Source organism: Petromyzon marinus, chromosome 3 (assembly GCF_048934315.1).
Source record: "Petromyzon marinus isolate PM22_M1 ecotype Great Lakes invasive population chromosome 3, UKy_Petmar_22M1.pri1.0, whole genome shotgun sequence".
In the NCBI taxonomy this organism is placed as follows: Eukaryota; Metazoa; Chordata; class Hyperoartia; order Petromyzontiformes; family Petromyzontidae; genus Petromyzon; species Petromyzon marinus.
This window is the reverse complement of record NC_133669.1, coordinates 23,673,324-23,687,712: the sequence shown is the minus strand read 5'-3', so window position 1 is coordinate 23,687,712 and position 14,389 is coordinate 23,673,324. Positions and strand designations below refer to the sequence as shown.

At 44.7% G+C, this 14,389-nt stretch overlaps 1 protein-coding gene across 1 annotated transcript; it reads left to right on the top strand.

Annotated features, from left to right (window-relative positions):
- On the top strand, positions 1–13,102 carry VPS11 (VPS11 core subunit of CORVET and HOPS complexes). Its single transcript, XM_076053123.1, has 16 exons — positions 1–1,224; positions 2,214–2,360; positions 3,086–3,224; positions 3,655–3,818; positions 4,317–4,561; positions 4,884–5,085; positions 5,685–5,836; positions 6,024–6,210; positions 6,578–6,715; positions 7,462–7,668; positions 7,997–8,158; positions 8,848–8,987; positions 9,306–9,508; positions 9,971–10,142; positions 11,136–11,358; positions 12,064–13,102. Exons 1-16 carry the CDS (start codon positions 1,078–1,080, stop codon positions 12,238–12,240), a joined length of 2,805 nt encoding a protein of 934 aa, XP_075909238.1. The 5' UTR covers positions 1–1,077; the 3' UTR covers positions 12,241–13,102.
- Positions 13,103–14,389: the final 1,287 nt, after the last annotated feature.

The window sequence follows — 14,389 nt, the reverse complement described above, 5'->3', positions numbered from 1 at the left end:
GTTGTAGGGTTTTTGTGAGTCACGCCGATCCGTTGTAGGGTTTGTGTGAGGCGCGTCGATCCGTTGTGGGGGTTGTGTAAGGCGCGCCGATCCGTTGTAGGGTTTGTGTGAGGCACGCCGATCCGTTGTAGGGTTTGTGTGAGTGTGGGGCGCGCCGATCCGTTGTAGGGGTTTGTGAGTTGTGCCGATCCGTTGTAGGGTTTGTGTGAGGCACGCCGATCCGTTGTAGGGTTTGTGTGAGGCACGCCGATTCGTTGTAGGGTTTGTGTGAGGCGCGCCGATCCGTTGTAGGGGTTTGTGAGTTGTGCCGATCCGTTGTAGGGTTTGTGTGAGGCACGCCGATCCGTTGTAGGGTTTGTGTGAGGCACGCCGATCCGTTGTAGGGTTTGTGTGAGGCACGCCGATTCGTTGTAGGATTTGTGTGAGGCGCGCCGATCCGTTGTAGGGGTTTGTGAGTTGTGCCGATCCGTTGTAGGGTTTGTGTGAGGCACGCCGATCCGTTGTAGGGTTTGTGTGAGGCACGCCGATTCGTTGTAGGATTTGTGTGAGGCGCGCCGATCCGTTGTAGGGGTTTGTGAGTTGTGCCGATCCGTTGTAGGGTTTGTGTGAGGGACGCCGATCCGTTGTAGGGTTTGTGTGAGTGTGGGGCGCACCGATCCGTTGTAGGGTTTGTGTGAGGCGCACCGATCCGTTGTAGGGTTTGTGTGAAGCGCGCCGATCCGTTATAGGGTTTGTGTGAGGCGCGTCGATCCGTTGTGGGGGTTGTGTAAGGCGCACCGATCCGCTGTAGGGGTTGTGTGAGGCGCGCCGATCCGTTGTAGAGTTTGTGTGAGGCACGCCTATCCGTTGTAGGGTTTGTGTGAGGCGCGCCGATCCGTTGAAGGCTTTGTGTGAGGCGCGCCGATCCGTTGTAGGGGTTTGTGAGGCACGCCAATCCGTTGTAGGGTTTGTGTGAGGCGCGTCGATCCGTTGTAGGGTTTGTGAGAGGCGCGTCGATCCGTTGTAGGGTTTGTGAGAGGCGCGCCGATCCGTTGTAGGGTTTGTGCGAGGCGGGTAGCGGGAGGAAGGGGGAAGACCATGGCGTTCCTGCAGTGGCGGCGCTTCGCCTTCTTCGACAAAGAGGCGGCGCGGGACCCCGCGGGAGGCGCCGGGGCCTTCGACGGCCTCGCGGCGCTCAACGTCAGCGTGTGCGCCTGCGGCCGCGGGCAGATGCTGTTCGGGGATATCCTGTTGGCCTTCCCCGCCGAGTTGGTCACTCGAGTTGGGGGGTGGTGGTTGGGGTGGTGTGTTCGGCGAAAAAAACAAAACAAAAAGGCAAATATCCCCCCTCGTATAGCCTCCTAACAGAATGTTGGGGGCAAGTTCTGTCAGCGAGTAGCACCTATGAAGGCGGAGACGGCACACCGAGGAGGTGGGTGGTCAGCGCCACGCCCGGCCGCCTTTGTCTTACCCAGCGGCGATGTCTTAAGCCACCGCACCAGGTACTCATTTGAGGCCGAGTCGGCCTAGGGGAGACCCGGGACCGGTTCAGATAGTCGTCACCGGTGTTGGTCGTGAAGCGGGAAGCGAACTCGGGTCGGCGGGTTCGTAGCGCGGCGTAGCGCTAACCGCTGCGCCACCGCTCTCTCGCGCAGACCTCGTTGTGACCTGCGCCGTCTATCGGGACAGGCTATTGCGGTGGGTTTCATAAAACTTCTTGGTGTGGGCCACCCCTCCCCAAACAAGACCACTGGTTCATGTCCTCAGCACCACCACCACCTCTGGGTTATTAATGCTACAGAGACAAGTCACATGCCCACGCCATACCGGTGATATGCGTTTTGTGCGGCGTGTTCGTGTCTCATCACAGCAACGCGGCGCCAAATTTGCGCGCGTTCGAAATGTCTCCTGCGCGATATTCCATGCAGTTTGCCCCGACTCGTAAGTTTTGAGAACACGGGCACTAGCTGTGGCTAGAAATGAGGTTGTGTCCGCGCATTTGTACCGACACAAAGGTTTGGACACGTGGAATTAAAATTAACAAATCAGGGTTTGCGTTGGGACCACATTGATAGCGGCGCAGGCAGGAGGAAGTGCATGTTATCTATTAACTGACAATTACGTGGGTAATAGAGCACAGGAGTTCTATTTTGTGGAAATTTAGGCATAATCTGTGAACACGTCTGCAGTGACAACTCGTGCGATGCTCTTGAAGTTCCTTAACACGCGCACATTTCGAAGGGAACATTCACTTCCTCAATCGGAGTCTGCAGCTGAGCAGCTTCAAGGCGTACGAACTGCGGGTGTCGCACCTGTACCAGCTGAAGCAACACAACCTGTTCGTGTCGGTGGGGGAAGACGAGCAAGGAATCAACCCCATGGCAAGTAAATTCTGATGCCCGTTTTGTCGCCAATGGGAATGTGAAGCATTGCAAATCGATATTCCACATTTTCAAGTAACTGCATCACTAATTCAATATTTTAAAACGCTGGTTTTGGATATACATCACATAAAAAATATATATGAGTTTATAGCCCTTTGTAAATCCACTTCTCGGTGAAGGCCTACCCACCCTTTTCGGTCAAGGGCAGGAGCCGGCAACTAAAATAACAAGAGCCATTTTTTTCCGAATTTTGTAAAAATGTGTTGTGAATACATGATTGTGGTCCTTAATAAATTAGCGTCATCAAGCAGTCCTTAAAGAGCCGCCGAACACGGCTGCGGAGACGCAGATTGCCGACCCCTGGTCATGGGGTTGTATGGCCATGCGCCAGCACGCTGGTCATTGCAGGTTGGAGAAGGGGCCCAGGATCCACGCTGGTCACTGTGCCGCCTCTGATCTTTAGTTATTTAGATATCACCCCTGATGTCAGCCGTGGGTGGGTAGCGAACAGGCTGCCGGTTCGTCATGCGGTTCGCTAACCACTGTGCCACTTCGAATCTTTAGTTTTGTTCAACGTTTGAATTATACATGTGCATGACATACACTTATTACTTACAATCGCTAAATAATGTTGCTTATTAAACAAATTGGCGTTCCTATTAAGTATGTAACTCTCTGAGGAAATTGCTCAATTACGTATTTTTTTCTCTTCGTCAACATAGGTAAAAGTGTGGAATATGGACAAACGTGACAAGACGGGCATCCCACTGTGTTGCCGCATCTTCAGAGCCATCCCCAGCAACAAGCCGACCGAAGTGACTTGCCTCGCCATCCACGAGGGCCTCAACTACATGGGCATAGGTGAATACCTGACACTTGGAGAGTGTTTTAGCATTTGTGAACATTGATAACAAGAGACCCTGGAAATGTGGTCATCCATATAATTCAAATACCAGGAAACATATATTTTGTTTTCAACGAATCACTCAATCGACTGTCCTTCAGTTGTAATTTGACCATTCTCCTCTGCTACCCTCATTGTCTTAAACTGCCATCGACCAATTTGTGTTGTTGATTTCCTGCCACTGTTAAGTCCAGGCTCAAGGTATTCATTATTTCCTCTGCCAATGGGGCTACTTAATTTATATAACCTACCTACTGTTTCTGTACAGCGACTTGATATACGGTTGCATTTGAACACGTTGAAATGTTTTGTCATGCGTGTGCGGTTACTGGCTGCTCTTTTTTGCAAGTTTGGCAAGTGAGGGCCACCGCTGCGTTTGTGCTGCAGGATTCACGGACGGCAGCGTGGTACTTATCAAGGGAGATATCACACGTGACCGCCACAGCAAGACACAGGTGGTGCATGAGAGCACGTACCCCATCACGGGCCTGGCCTTCCGCCAGGTGGGCAAGGTGATGCACCTCTTCGTGGTGACCACCGACAACGTGCAGGTGACTATATAATTTTGTGTGGTTTAATAACAGATTTTAAAAGAAAAATTCTTACACTTTTCCAGCCTTTATGCTGAAAAATTTAGAACCCGCATTTGAATATATATTTGTATTGAATATTCATATTTGATGCATTTAATTCACACTGCATGTTAAATTTGTATATAAAAAATTTGAAAATTAACAATGTTTTCCCACTCATTGTACTGTTCTCTTATACTAATTTTCAGCTTGTTTGTAGCTTCAACCATTGAATTTAAAATAAATAAGAAAAAGTATTTTCATTGTATTTTGTAAAAATGTATTTTACTCTGTGGCTTCAAACAATCCATTACATATACATCATCAGCAGCCATGATCTGTTCACTGCTGAGTGAAAGCCTACACAAGCAGTCACCATCTGTCAGTCCTGTCATCAACACAAACGACGTAGCATCTACACACATGTTTTCTAAATACTAAGGTTTCTTCTCCACTCTTGTTTTGACGTTCCAACAGTCATACGTACTCCAGGCAAAGATTGAGCGGCACTTGCTGGACCCCCACGGATGTGCCCTGCGCTGCTCCACGCTCAGCGACCTCTCGCAGGACAATCAGTTCATCGTGGCGCGTGACGACTGCGTGTACCTGTACCAGCCCGAGGAGCGTGGGCCCTGCTTCGCCTTCGAGGGAGAGAAACGCCTCGTGTGCTGGTTCCGCGGTTACCTGGTCATCGTCTCCAAGGATTCGAAGTCCATGCCTAGGTGGGTCCACGTTTCATGCAGCCCATTTGAGAAATGTCGAACTATTATGAATGATCAATGATGATGATGAGTAATTAAATATAAATGGGCGATTTTAATAAATGTGCATGTATGGCCCTTTTGGGAATTCACTGCTGGATGAGGGCCTCCCCACGCCGTGCGGATTGCGGGGGGTTATTTTACGTAATATTATTTTCCGTATAAGGCTAACGGTTCTGGCAATGACATTTTAAAATCTATTTTCTCTGTGCTAATAATTTGTTTACTGACTCTTAAAGACGGTGGTAATTTCTGTAATGAAGACCAGATGTTAAATTTACAGAGCGTCAGGGAGTGGCTTGGACCGGCAAGCGATGGACATGCACATGGTGACGGTGTACGACTTGGAGAACAAGCTGATTGCCTACTCGGCACCCTTCCCTCACGTGGTGGACGTGCTGGTGGAGTGGGGCTCCCTCTTTGTGTTAACGGGCGACAACAAGCTGGTTGCCCTGCATGAGAAGGACACGCAGACCAAGCTGGAGGTAAGGAACATTCACTTATTGTACCAGACAAAAACAAATCGATCCTTTCCACCCTAAGAAATTAAAAAGACCAGGAAACAAAATATATTTTTTTATATATATTCCTTGTCTGCATTATCTTACTATTATTGGTTTGTTGAAAGGTGGTTATATTTCTGCTCTTATAAAAAAATATAACTGAAATAGTTCAAGAAAATTCAGCAAAAATATATTCCTTTTCCACAATGTATTGGAGAGTAGCGGAAAACTTTTAATGTAGCAACAGGTCACTCGAGACACCAAATTGATGGATGGCTGAATGACATTATTTTCAAATTATATTAGTATTGCTTTATCTAAAGAGTGTTGATTCTTGTCAGTCACTCTGCTTTTAACTCTAGAACCAAAAGGAAATTAAATGAGTCTCTATGTATTCAGTAGCCTTCCTATGTAGGTGGTCACGGGGATGAGATGACACCAAAGGTGCCACTGCAACAAAAATGGGTAAATGTTTAAAAAATAATGAAATCCATTGGGTGTGACAGCTGAGCTTAGGTTCAGGCATGTTGGATGTACCCGGTAGAGTAGCAGTAACATACATTTCATTACCATCACAACAGATGCTGTTTAAGAAAAATCTGTACGTGCTGGCTATCAGCGTGGCAAAGACTCAACACCTGGACACGGATGGATTAGCAGAGATCTTTCGGCAGTATGGGGATCACCTCTACAGCAAGGGAGATCACGATGGAGCCATACAGCAGTACATAAGGTGCGTCAGCTGAACGAGGCATACGAATACTGCATTGAGAGCACTTATTCTTATGATGTTATTAATAATTGTGACTTAACACATGACTGCAATACATGTGCATTAAATTTAGAGCATCGGTATATGAGATGTATACTATGTGTAGTGTTGAATGATGTATCATCTTTGAGGTTTTTTTTTTCACCAGGACCATTGGCAAGTTGGAGCCGTCATATGTCATTCGCAAGTTCTTAGACGCTCAGCGAATCCACAACTTAACGGCATACCTACAGGCCCTGCATCGCCAATCCCGAGCAAACAAGGACCACACCACGTTGTTGCTCAACTGCTATACCAAGCTCAAGGACAGCTCTAAGCTGGAAGAGTTCATAAAGGTATGCTGGAGTGTACTTAAGTAATGTTTTTTTTTATTATTTCCAAATTGACGTATAAACTACTGTGTTAATTCTTTAGCATCGTGGAGAACATTTCATAATGGGGATATATGGTCCTTAAATTTGGAATTTGGACTAATCTACACTGACCTGTGTGGTCAAATATGTTCAAACAACCCCCATGACTAACCTGGTATGTGAGGGCCTTCATTCAGCAGTGGATTAACAAAAGGGCTATGAATGATTACCTTCACCATTATACATTTTTCTGGAGATGATTAACGAAGAAATGTCTTCCCCGGCAATACTTTCCTTTGTTTAAAATGCCAGCTTGCATTGTAACGTTGAACGTGCGTGCCTGTTACAGACGAGTGAAGTGGCGTTCGACGTCGAGACGGCCATCAAGGTGCTCCGCCAGGCAGGATACTATGACCATGCACTCTATCTGGCTGAGAAGGACGGACAGCACGAGTGGTACCTCAAGATCCAGCTTGAAGACATCAAGGTTACTTTTTACCCATGACCCCTGCACGCTTAACCACTTCACTAAAATTGTGTTAATTTCGCAAGAGTTCTAGCAAGAATCAGAATATGTATTTATACAGGAGGAATCTGATGAGCTATAAAGCTCTTTTTCACTGATGTCCAGTAGGAGATGAGCAAGACTCAAAGGAGTGTGAATAGCTTTTTATGATTTACTAATCATCATGCTTTACTGCTTCCTTACAACTGATGTGAAAAATTAAGTCAATTTCAACTGTAATTTGCATATCAATTCATACCGTCTCTCTGGTGCATTAAAATAGCATGGCATAACAGTTATTTAATATTGCAATTTCATGACTGAAATATGGGAATAAAGTCTTCCAGCAGGGTGTGTTTCTTGTATTGGACTGCTGCAGAGGAGCACAGTATTTTACCAAATAAATATGCAGGTGTATGCGGTACGGCACTAAACTATGTTATGGTTCTCTGAAGGGCCAAAACTAGATCTTGTTTTTTTTTACGGATGTAACTCAAATCATATCTTTGTAAATCGCATGCTGTAGTTAAATATTATGTCAGTCTGCTATCTTCCTTGGGAAAAAAACTGTAATTGTGAATGTAAGCGAAAGTATATTTTTTCAATTACCGTGGACATCATACAAAAAAAATGCGCGTCTTTGCTGTGCTGTTAGAATTCATAAGTCCCAACATGCTTCGTCTTTTTCCTTTCCCCTTCTGCTTTGTGGACGTCACTCACGTGTGCAGGACTGCCACAAAGCTCTGGTGTACATTGCCAAGCTGCCGTTTGAGCAGGCCGAGAGCAACTTGAAGAAGTACGGCAAGACATTGGTGCAGTACGCCCCAGTGGAGACGACAGGGCTGCTCAAAGTGCTGTGCACGGGGTACCGGCCGCGAGCCGATCCCCACGGCGGCGACGGGGATGCCTCTGCCTTCGCGGCAGAAGCCGAAAAGGTTCATTCAGTAGCGCGAAATTCCCTCTTTGAACATAACAAGTAGAAACTCAATTGTAATGTTTGTAAGAATACAACAACGGCATGAAAAAAATTATTGAGCAAGAAACGTCTGCCTGGCACATCCTTATTCTTTCCTCCCACGTTTGTAAAAGTAGCTGCCATACACATGGCACTGTGGTTGCTTTTTTAAACATGAATCTACAAAGGCGAATTGAGCTGTAAACGGTACATGGATTTGCTGTAACTAAGTGAATGTAATTGTGGTCCAGGTTGGATGCCTGTTTTGTCTGCGTGGATCTGACGTTTTCAATTGTGTGTTCGCGCAGGCAAACCCGGAGGAATTCATCCACATATATGCCAATAACCGGGAGCAGCTGAAAGCATTTTTGGAGCACATGGCTGAGGTGCAGCCACGATGTTCGCAGGGTGTCAACGACACCTTGCTGGAGCTTTACCTGTGCGATTGGATGCACGAGACTGATCCACAGGTGTGCCAGCACCAGAATACGATTCATTGCTTAGCTATTAGGTGTTGTTGATATTAAATTATGTAAGTAGTTGCAGAGAGTTAAGTGGGTTGTCTATCTCTATTCTCTCCTTTTGCTGGTGGGAGATATTGTGATACATGAAATCAGAGATATTTTAGTTAACACATTTTTACAACTGTATATTTTTACCTCTCTTCAAGGGGGTATAAGACAGACCACTACCAATCACTGCTTAACCAGGTTGAACTTTATGAGTGTTTGGTAGGTATACTTTTGCCCAACTGGTTAGGCTGTCAGTCAAAATAGTTTTTCATTCATGTTACACAATGGCAGCTTTAATTGAGTTTGTTAGACATACCAGTATGGGAGTTGAATTCCAACAAAAAGTACAGAGATGACTAAACGTTTATTTTAAGTTAACTCATAACCATGCAATTTTAGTTCTGCCTCGCAAACATTCATATTTGTTGATGCTTGTGTACATATTTCATGTTAATTAGGCTCAAGTTGTAGCTCATCAGTAATAACAGAAGAGAATCGCAGGAGATGCAAGATATTCTACTTTTTAATAACTGCATTGTGTGGTGGAGCAAATGGCTTCAGTGTTCACAAACGCGGCAGGAATTTCACCTCTAATAGGAGCACATGGAAGTAATGACACTCGGTTTTCTTTCGTTTGGATGAGTTAGAAAAAAAAGAACCTGGAAAATGCCACAATGGCTCTGCTGACGAGCGGAGCGTTCAACAGCAACTTCGACAAGGCCCTCATTATGTGTCAGATGAACAACTTCAAGGATGGCATTCTGTTCCTCTACGAGAAGGCACAGCTGTGAGTGCGCATATTTTCCACTTTAGGAACTCTGTGAATATTACTGAATAATAAAGTAACGTTTGCCGTGACTCATGGGCATCCGTTGTTGAGCACTATTTGCGATATTGCAAAAAAAATATTTAATCGGAAGATTGAGAGCCTTAAGGGTATGGGATGATAAAGTGAAGCAATTTGGGAAGAAAAGCACAGTGTGGCAACAGCAGATGCTGGATGCCTCATTAAATGCGCTCCTTTGGCAAGTGTGACAGTCATGATTTTCTACATCATTGCATGTGTGTGGATATACGAATTCTGCGTATTTGTTTCCCGGAGCAGATATCAGCAGATAGTGCGGTTTCACATGGAAAGCGATGACTACCAACGTGTCATCGAAGCGTGCAAGCGCTACAGTGACCGTGAGAGCTGCCTGTGGGAGCAGGCCCTGGGATATTTTGCGCGGAAGGAGGAAAACTGTCGGCCGTTCATCACGGAGGTGCTACAGCACATCGACCAAAATAACCTCATGCCGCCCCTTCTTGGTAAAACCACCGCAGCCACATTGCACATTCGCATTCATAAACATTGTCAATGTTGTAACTGTTAAAACGCTCTTTTCGACATTTATAATGATCACAGTTCCTAATGTACATACCATTGTCAATAAATTGTTGGATGAGGGCCTCCATACACCCTATAGGTCGTAGGGAGAGGGGTTATCTGATCATACTTCACCATGCTGGTCAGTGCGATTGGTTTGAAGGTGGAGAGCATGTGGTTACGAGGATAGAAGGACAGTTCAACAATGTTGCTGCCCGGCCCCCAACAATCCCACAGCAGTCTATAACACATGTTTTGTGCATCGTGGTTGCCCTTCCAAGCTCTATCCAGGCTCCACCGTGCCGAGTTTCTAATATCTGTGAGGTCGAACGTATTCTGGGTGATTTGGTCAAATGTTCCTGATATTAAACTTATTCAATCTTTGTTGTGGTACATATTGGCAGTGGTGCAGACCCTGGCTCACAACTCAACAGCCACACTGGCAGTCATCAAGGACTACATCATCCGGCGGCTACAGTCAGAGTGCGAGCAGATAGCGGAGGATGAGCAGTACGTGCGTGGGTATCGAGAGGAAATGGAGAAGATCCGTGGCCATATTGAGGAGCTGCGCACCAGGTGTGTGTATGTGCTGGAGAATAAACCATCACACGAACTCTGGTCATCCTCACAGCGGCTTTTGACTGGCAATCGAACAAAGATGGTCACCGCATCGCACACTTTCAGATGCGCTTCTGTGGTCGTCTGGAACGCTGTTCTTTCTGATTTAAGAAATAACTGGAGCTATGCACTTTTAAGTCATCTAGATTGAAAACTAATTTCTTTAAAATTGCTTTTTGTGTAGTTTGTTGTCCTTCCCCCAAACCTCCGATTAGCACGGTTATACATAGAAGTCCTACATACATATGGGTGTGTATGCACAGTTACAGCACCACTTGTACACAAAGCCTCTTTGCCCACCAAGGTTTTACTCAAACTGTAATACACAATTGTAGCAGTTACTGTAATCTAGTTTCTAATGAACTATTTGCATTTTTAATAACCGTCATGCATGACTATGAAATAGTAACAATTCCATTTTGGAAAAGAATAAGTTGTTCAAGTTAATACATTTTTCTTGAAATCAAAATACATTTACAACCATTAATCTTTCTACTGCTTTATCAAACCTTCCCTGTACTTGACCATACTTCGCCACGCTGATCAATGCAGTGTATGTTTGTGAAGGGAGTCCTAGCACCAGTTCATATATTGCTTGCCACTGATGTTATCCTTGGCCACAAATCAAACTCGGGTCGCTGAGTTCATAGCGCATTGTGCCAACCACTAATAATATTCTCAGTGCGAAATATGTGAAAAGACTGTCTGTGTTCCTCATTGTCAACTTATTTCCATTCCTGAAGCTATGCTTATGTTTCATTGGCTTTACCCTTAAAGGACACAAATTTTTATCATGGTTGTGACTAATTCCCGTAGAGTTGCACCGGTACTTATCAACAATGTATTCACTGTTACAAGGAAAGGTACTTACAGATGAAAAAAACGCTCTAGACAGCTGTTTTGTGACTTTATAGATTGATGATTTATAACTCTCTTTTTTTTCTCCACCAGTGCGAAAATTTTTCAGGTGACAAAGTGCAGCGTGTGCAAGCATCCGCTGGAGCTGCCATCTGTGCACTTCTTGTGCGAGCACGCCTACCACCAGCACTGCTTCGAGGGCTACGCCGAGAGCGATGCCGAGTGCCCCGCCTGCTTGCCCGAAAACCGCAAGCTACAGGAGCGCATTCGCGCTCAAGAGCATTCACGGGATCTGCACGAGACCTTCCACCACGAGGTGTGTGTCAATTCACTGATGGATGAGAGGGCCTGTCGATGCTCTATGTGGTTGTGGGGGTTACCTGACCAACACTTCGTGCCGGTCAGTCCAGGTTGGTGAAGGCGGTGAACATACACATGGTATCATCTCCGATTAGCACGGTTGGCTACGAACGGTGCGAAAGTAGTTAAACATACGTACATATAAATACAACATAGTAGTGGATTTTTTTCTGCAATGCCCTATGCTACCCACTACTTTACCCAGCAGGTTTTAAAAATCTGATGTGCATGGTGGCCACCCTGCCGCACACTTTCCAGGATCAACCTGGTGAGCTACTGAGATCTGAGGAGATCGGGTGCATTCTGATTTATTTGGTCATAGCCATGTGGTATTGTATCATTTGGTAAATATATCCAACAATTGTTGGCTTGGTCATCCACACAAACGTTTCTTCAAACATTGATAAACAGAATAATTGTTTCCTATAATAAACCACGTGGAAAATTGCTGAAAAATTTTTAGTTCTAATTTTCATAAAATTATAACAATTCGATTTAAAAAACAATGTTGGTAATCAGTGTCAAATTTTATGTTGGTAATTATGGCCCCTGCAAAAATATCACATTTTAATGGGTCGTTAACTGCTCTGTATAAAGTTCCTGCTTGATTACATATTGCTGAAATAAGTTGCACTGTTCTGTCACGATTGTCTCCCGACAGCTGCAGCATTCATCGGATGGCTTCGCTGTCGTGGCCAAATACTTTGGTCGCGGAGTGTTCAACAAGATCACGCTGGTGACGGACAGCACGGCAGGGGGCCGGCGGGTACCAGTCGGGGGCGACCCTGTGCTGCAGAGAGAGCTCCTACTCATGCCGCAGACAGGGCGCATGCTCTGAATACCCACACATCACGCAGCGCCCTGGTACTTGTGTCATGGCTGTAGGAGGCGCTACGCATGACAAAAAAAAGCTAATGCTAAATATACAGAATATGTACAACTTGAGAGAAATGTAATTGAAAGTCTGGTGTAGATATAAAAGGTGCATTGAACACGGTGATATTGTATGGCATGATTAAAAGTGTATTTGTACATAGTGTTAAATGTCATTCATTTGCTTCCAATATTCTATTTAACAAGTGTGTAATAATGTGCAGACTTTAAAATATTAAAACAGCTAATGCATTAATAACGTGAAATGCGTGCAATTGTCCTGATGAATTATTAAAATGTTCACCTTTTTTTTCATTGTCATTACTTTTCAAAATTGGCAACGAATCGAAATTGGCATGCAGATACAAAATGCTATATCGTATTAGATAATTAGCAATTTCATAATTCAATGTAAGCATCAAATCAGTGTCATTTCCTGGGTGTGTATTTTATAACCACTGCCAATTACTTGTTATTGTCTATTACGTAACTCGTATGACTTGGATGATGAAAACTTGTTTTAATTCAAAGTTGGGCATTTGTTCCTATTTCAATTGAAATTTTACACTCCAGAAATCCACACGGCACCTGATCCAGTTCTGGATGAGGTGCCGATTTGCACCTCATCCAGAACTGGAAGCACGGGTTTGTGGATCACGTCCGTCTGTGAATCACACAAAGAAGTTATGCTGCGAGGAGGTCAGTCGTAGATTGCAGTGCAGGAAATCATCCGGGTTGAGCTTTTTGTTATTCCGTGGAATGTTATTTTCTGCGGGTGCTCGGATTTCCATACCACAAATGCGCTCATTAAAATTGGCCAAACATTCCATTGCAGCACCCTCCCTGAAAAAAGTGTTGACGGTGAAGATTTACTTTCTGGATTAAGGGTATTTATTTATTTAAGTGATTGGGCTTCTTCAACTCTCCCCAATTTGCGAGTTGATTCCTGTCGGCCGAGTTGCATAGCTGGCTCGGCCGGTTCGGTTTTTGCCGCAGGGGAAGGTCAATCCTATAAAGTGGATGATGAAGGCTGAGGTGAACGTATTGAAGGCATGGATTTGTGGTAAGGTAAAAAAAAATCAAAGGTGCAGCCCTGTGATTCTTCGCTCAGTTTCAGTTTATTTATTTTGGTATAGCCCTGTGAGCCATTTGGCTCTTGAATCGGGTGCAACCACAACATAAAAAAACAAACACGAACAAGAAAACATCTTAAAGTGACTATGTGACTGTGCAAACAGAAAATCCATGAATAAACAGCAAAATATTCCTAAAAAAAGCACCGTACACCAACGCTGTGTGCAAACAATCCCAGTGGGATGCAAGTCAAACAACAACAAGAAAACTTAGATTAAGGCCATCCGTCTAACTCCGTGCTACAACAAAAAAAACATGTCCAAACCAAAAAACGTTTTCGAAATCACCAAAAAATAAAGCCATAATTGCAACGTAACAGTGATCATAGGGACTGTGACCGAATTTTTTACAATAAACTACATAAATAAAATGTAACACCAAATCCTAGAGCCAAAGCTGGCTGCATGAGTTACTCCACAACAACAGAATTATCAGTCGGAGTATCAAATGTTTCAATGCACCTTTAAGATCAGCACGCTAAATCAAAATACAGATAATACCTTGTAGCATCATCCGGAGCGAAACATTTTATTTTACGCCAATGAATAGCAGTGGCAGCTAGGGGTGTACAACTCCTCTAGAGCAGTTTTGAGAGAAGATCTCATAGGTAGTGATTCAAGTTGCAGTTCATTAGCAATAGCATTCCAGACCCTGGGGGCATCAATAGCAAAGGTCCTTCCTCCGGTTTTTGTACGGCAATAGGTTATGTGAAGCTGGTAAATGAGCGAAGACCTTAGGTCAAATTCGTTCTTTGAAACAGAGAGGAGATCCAGAAGGTAGTTGCGGATTTTTTTTATAAGTACATCGTGAATAAATAAGATCTGGTGCACAAGCCGTCGAACATTAAGATATGTTAAGTTTGACCCAATGTAGAGATCACAGTGGTGAGTCCTATATGTAAATCTTAAGGCCGAGTGATGGATGGAATCAAGCTTCTTAAGTACAGTACTTGGGGCTGATTTATACACGATGTCACAGTA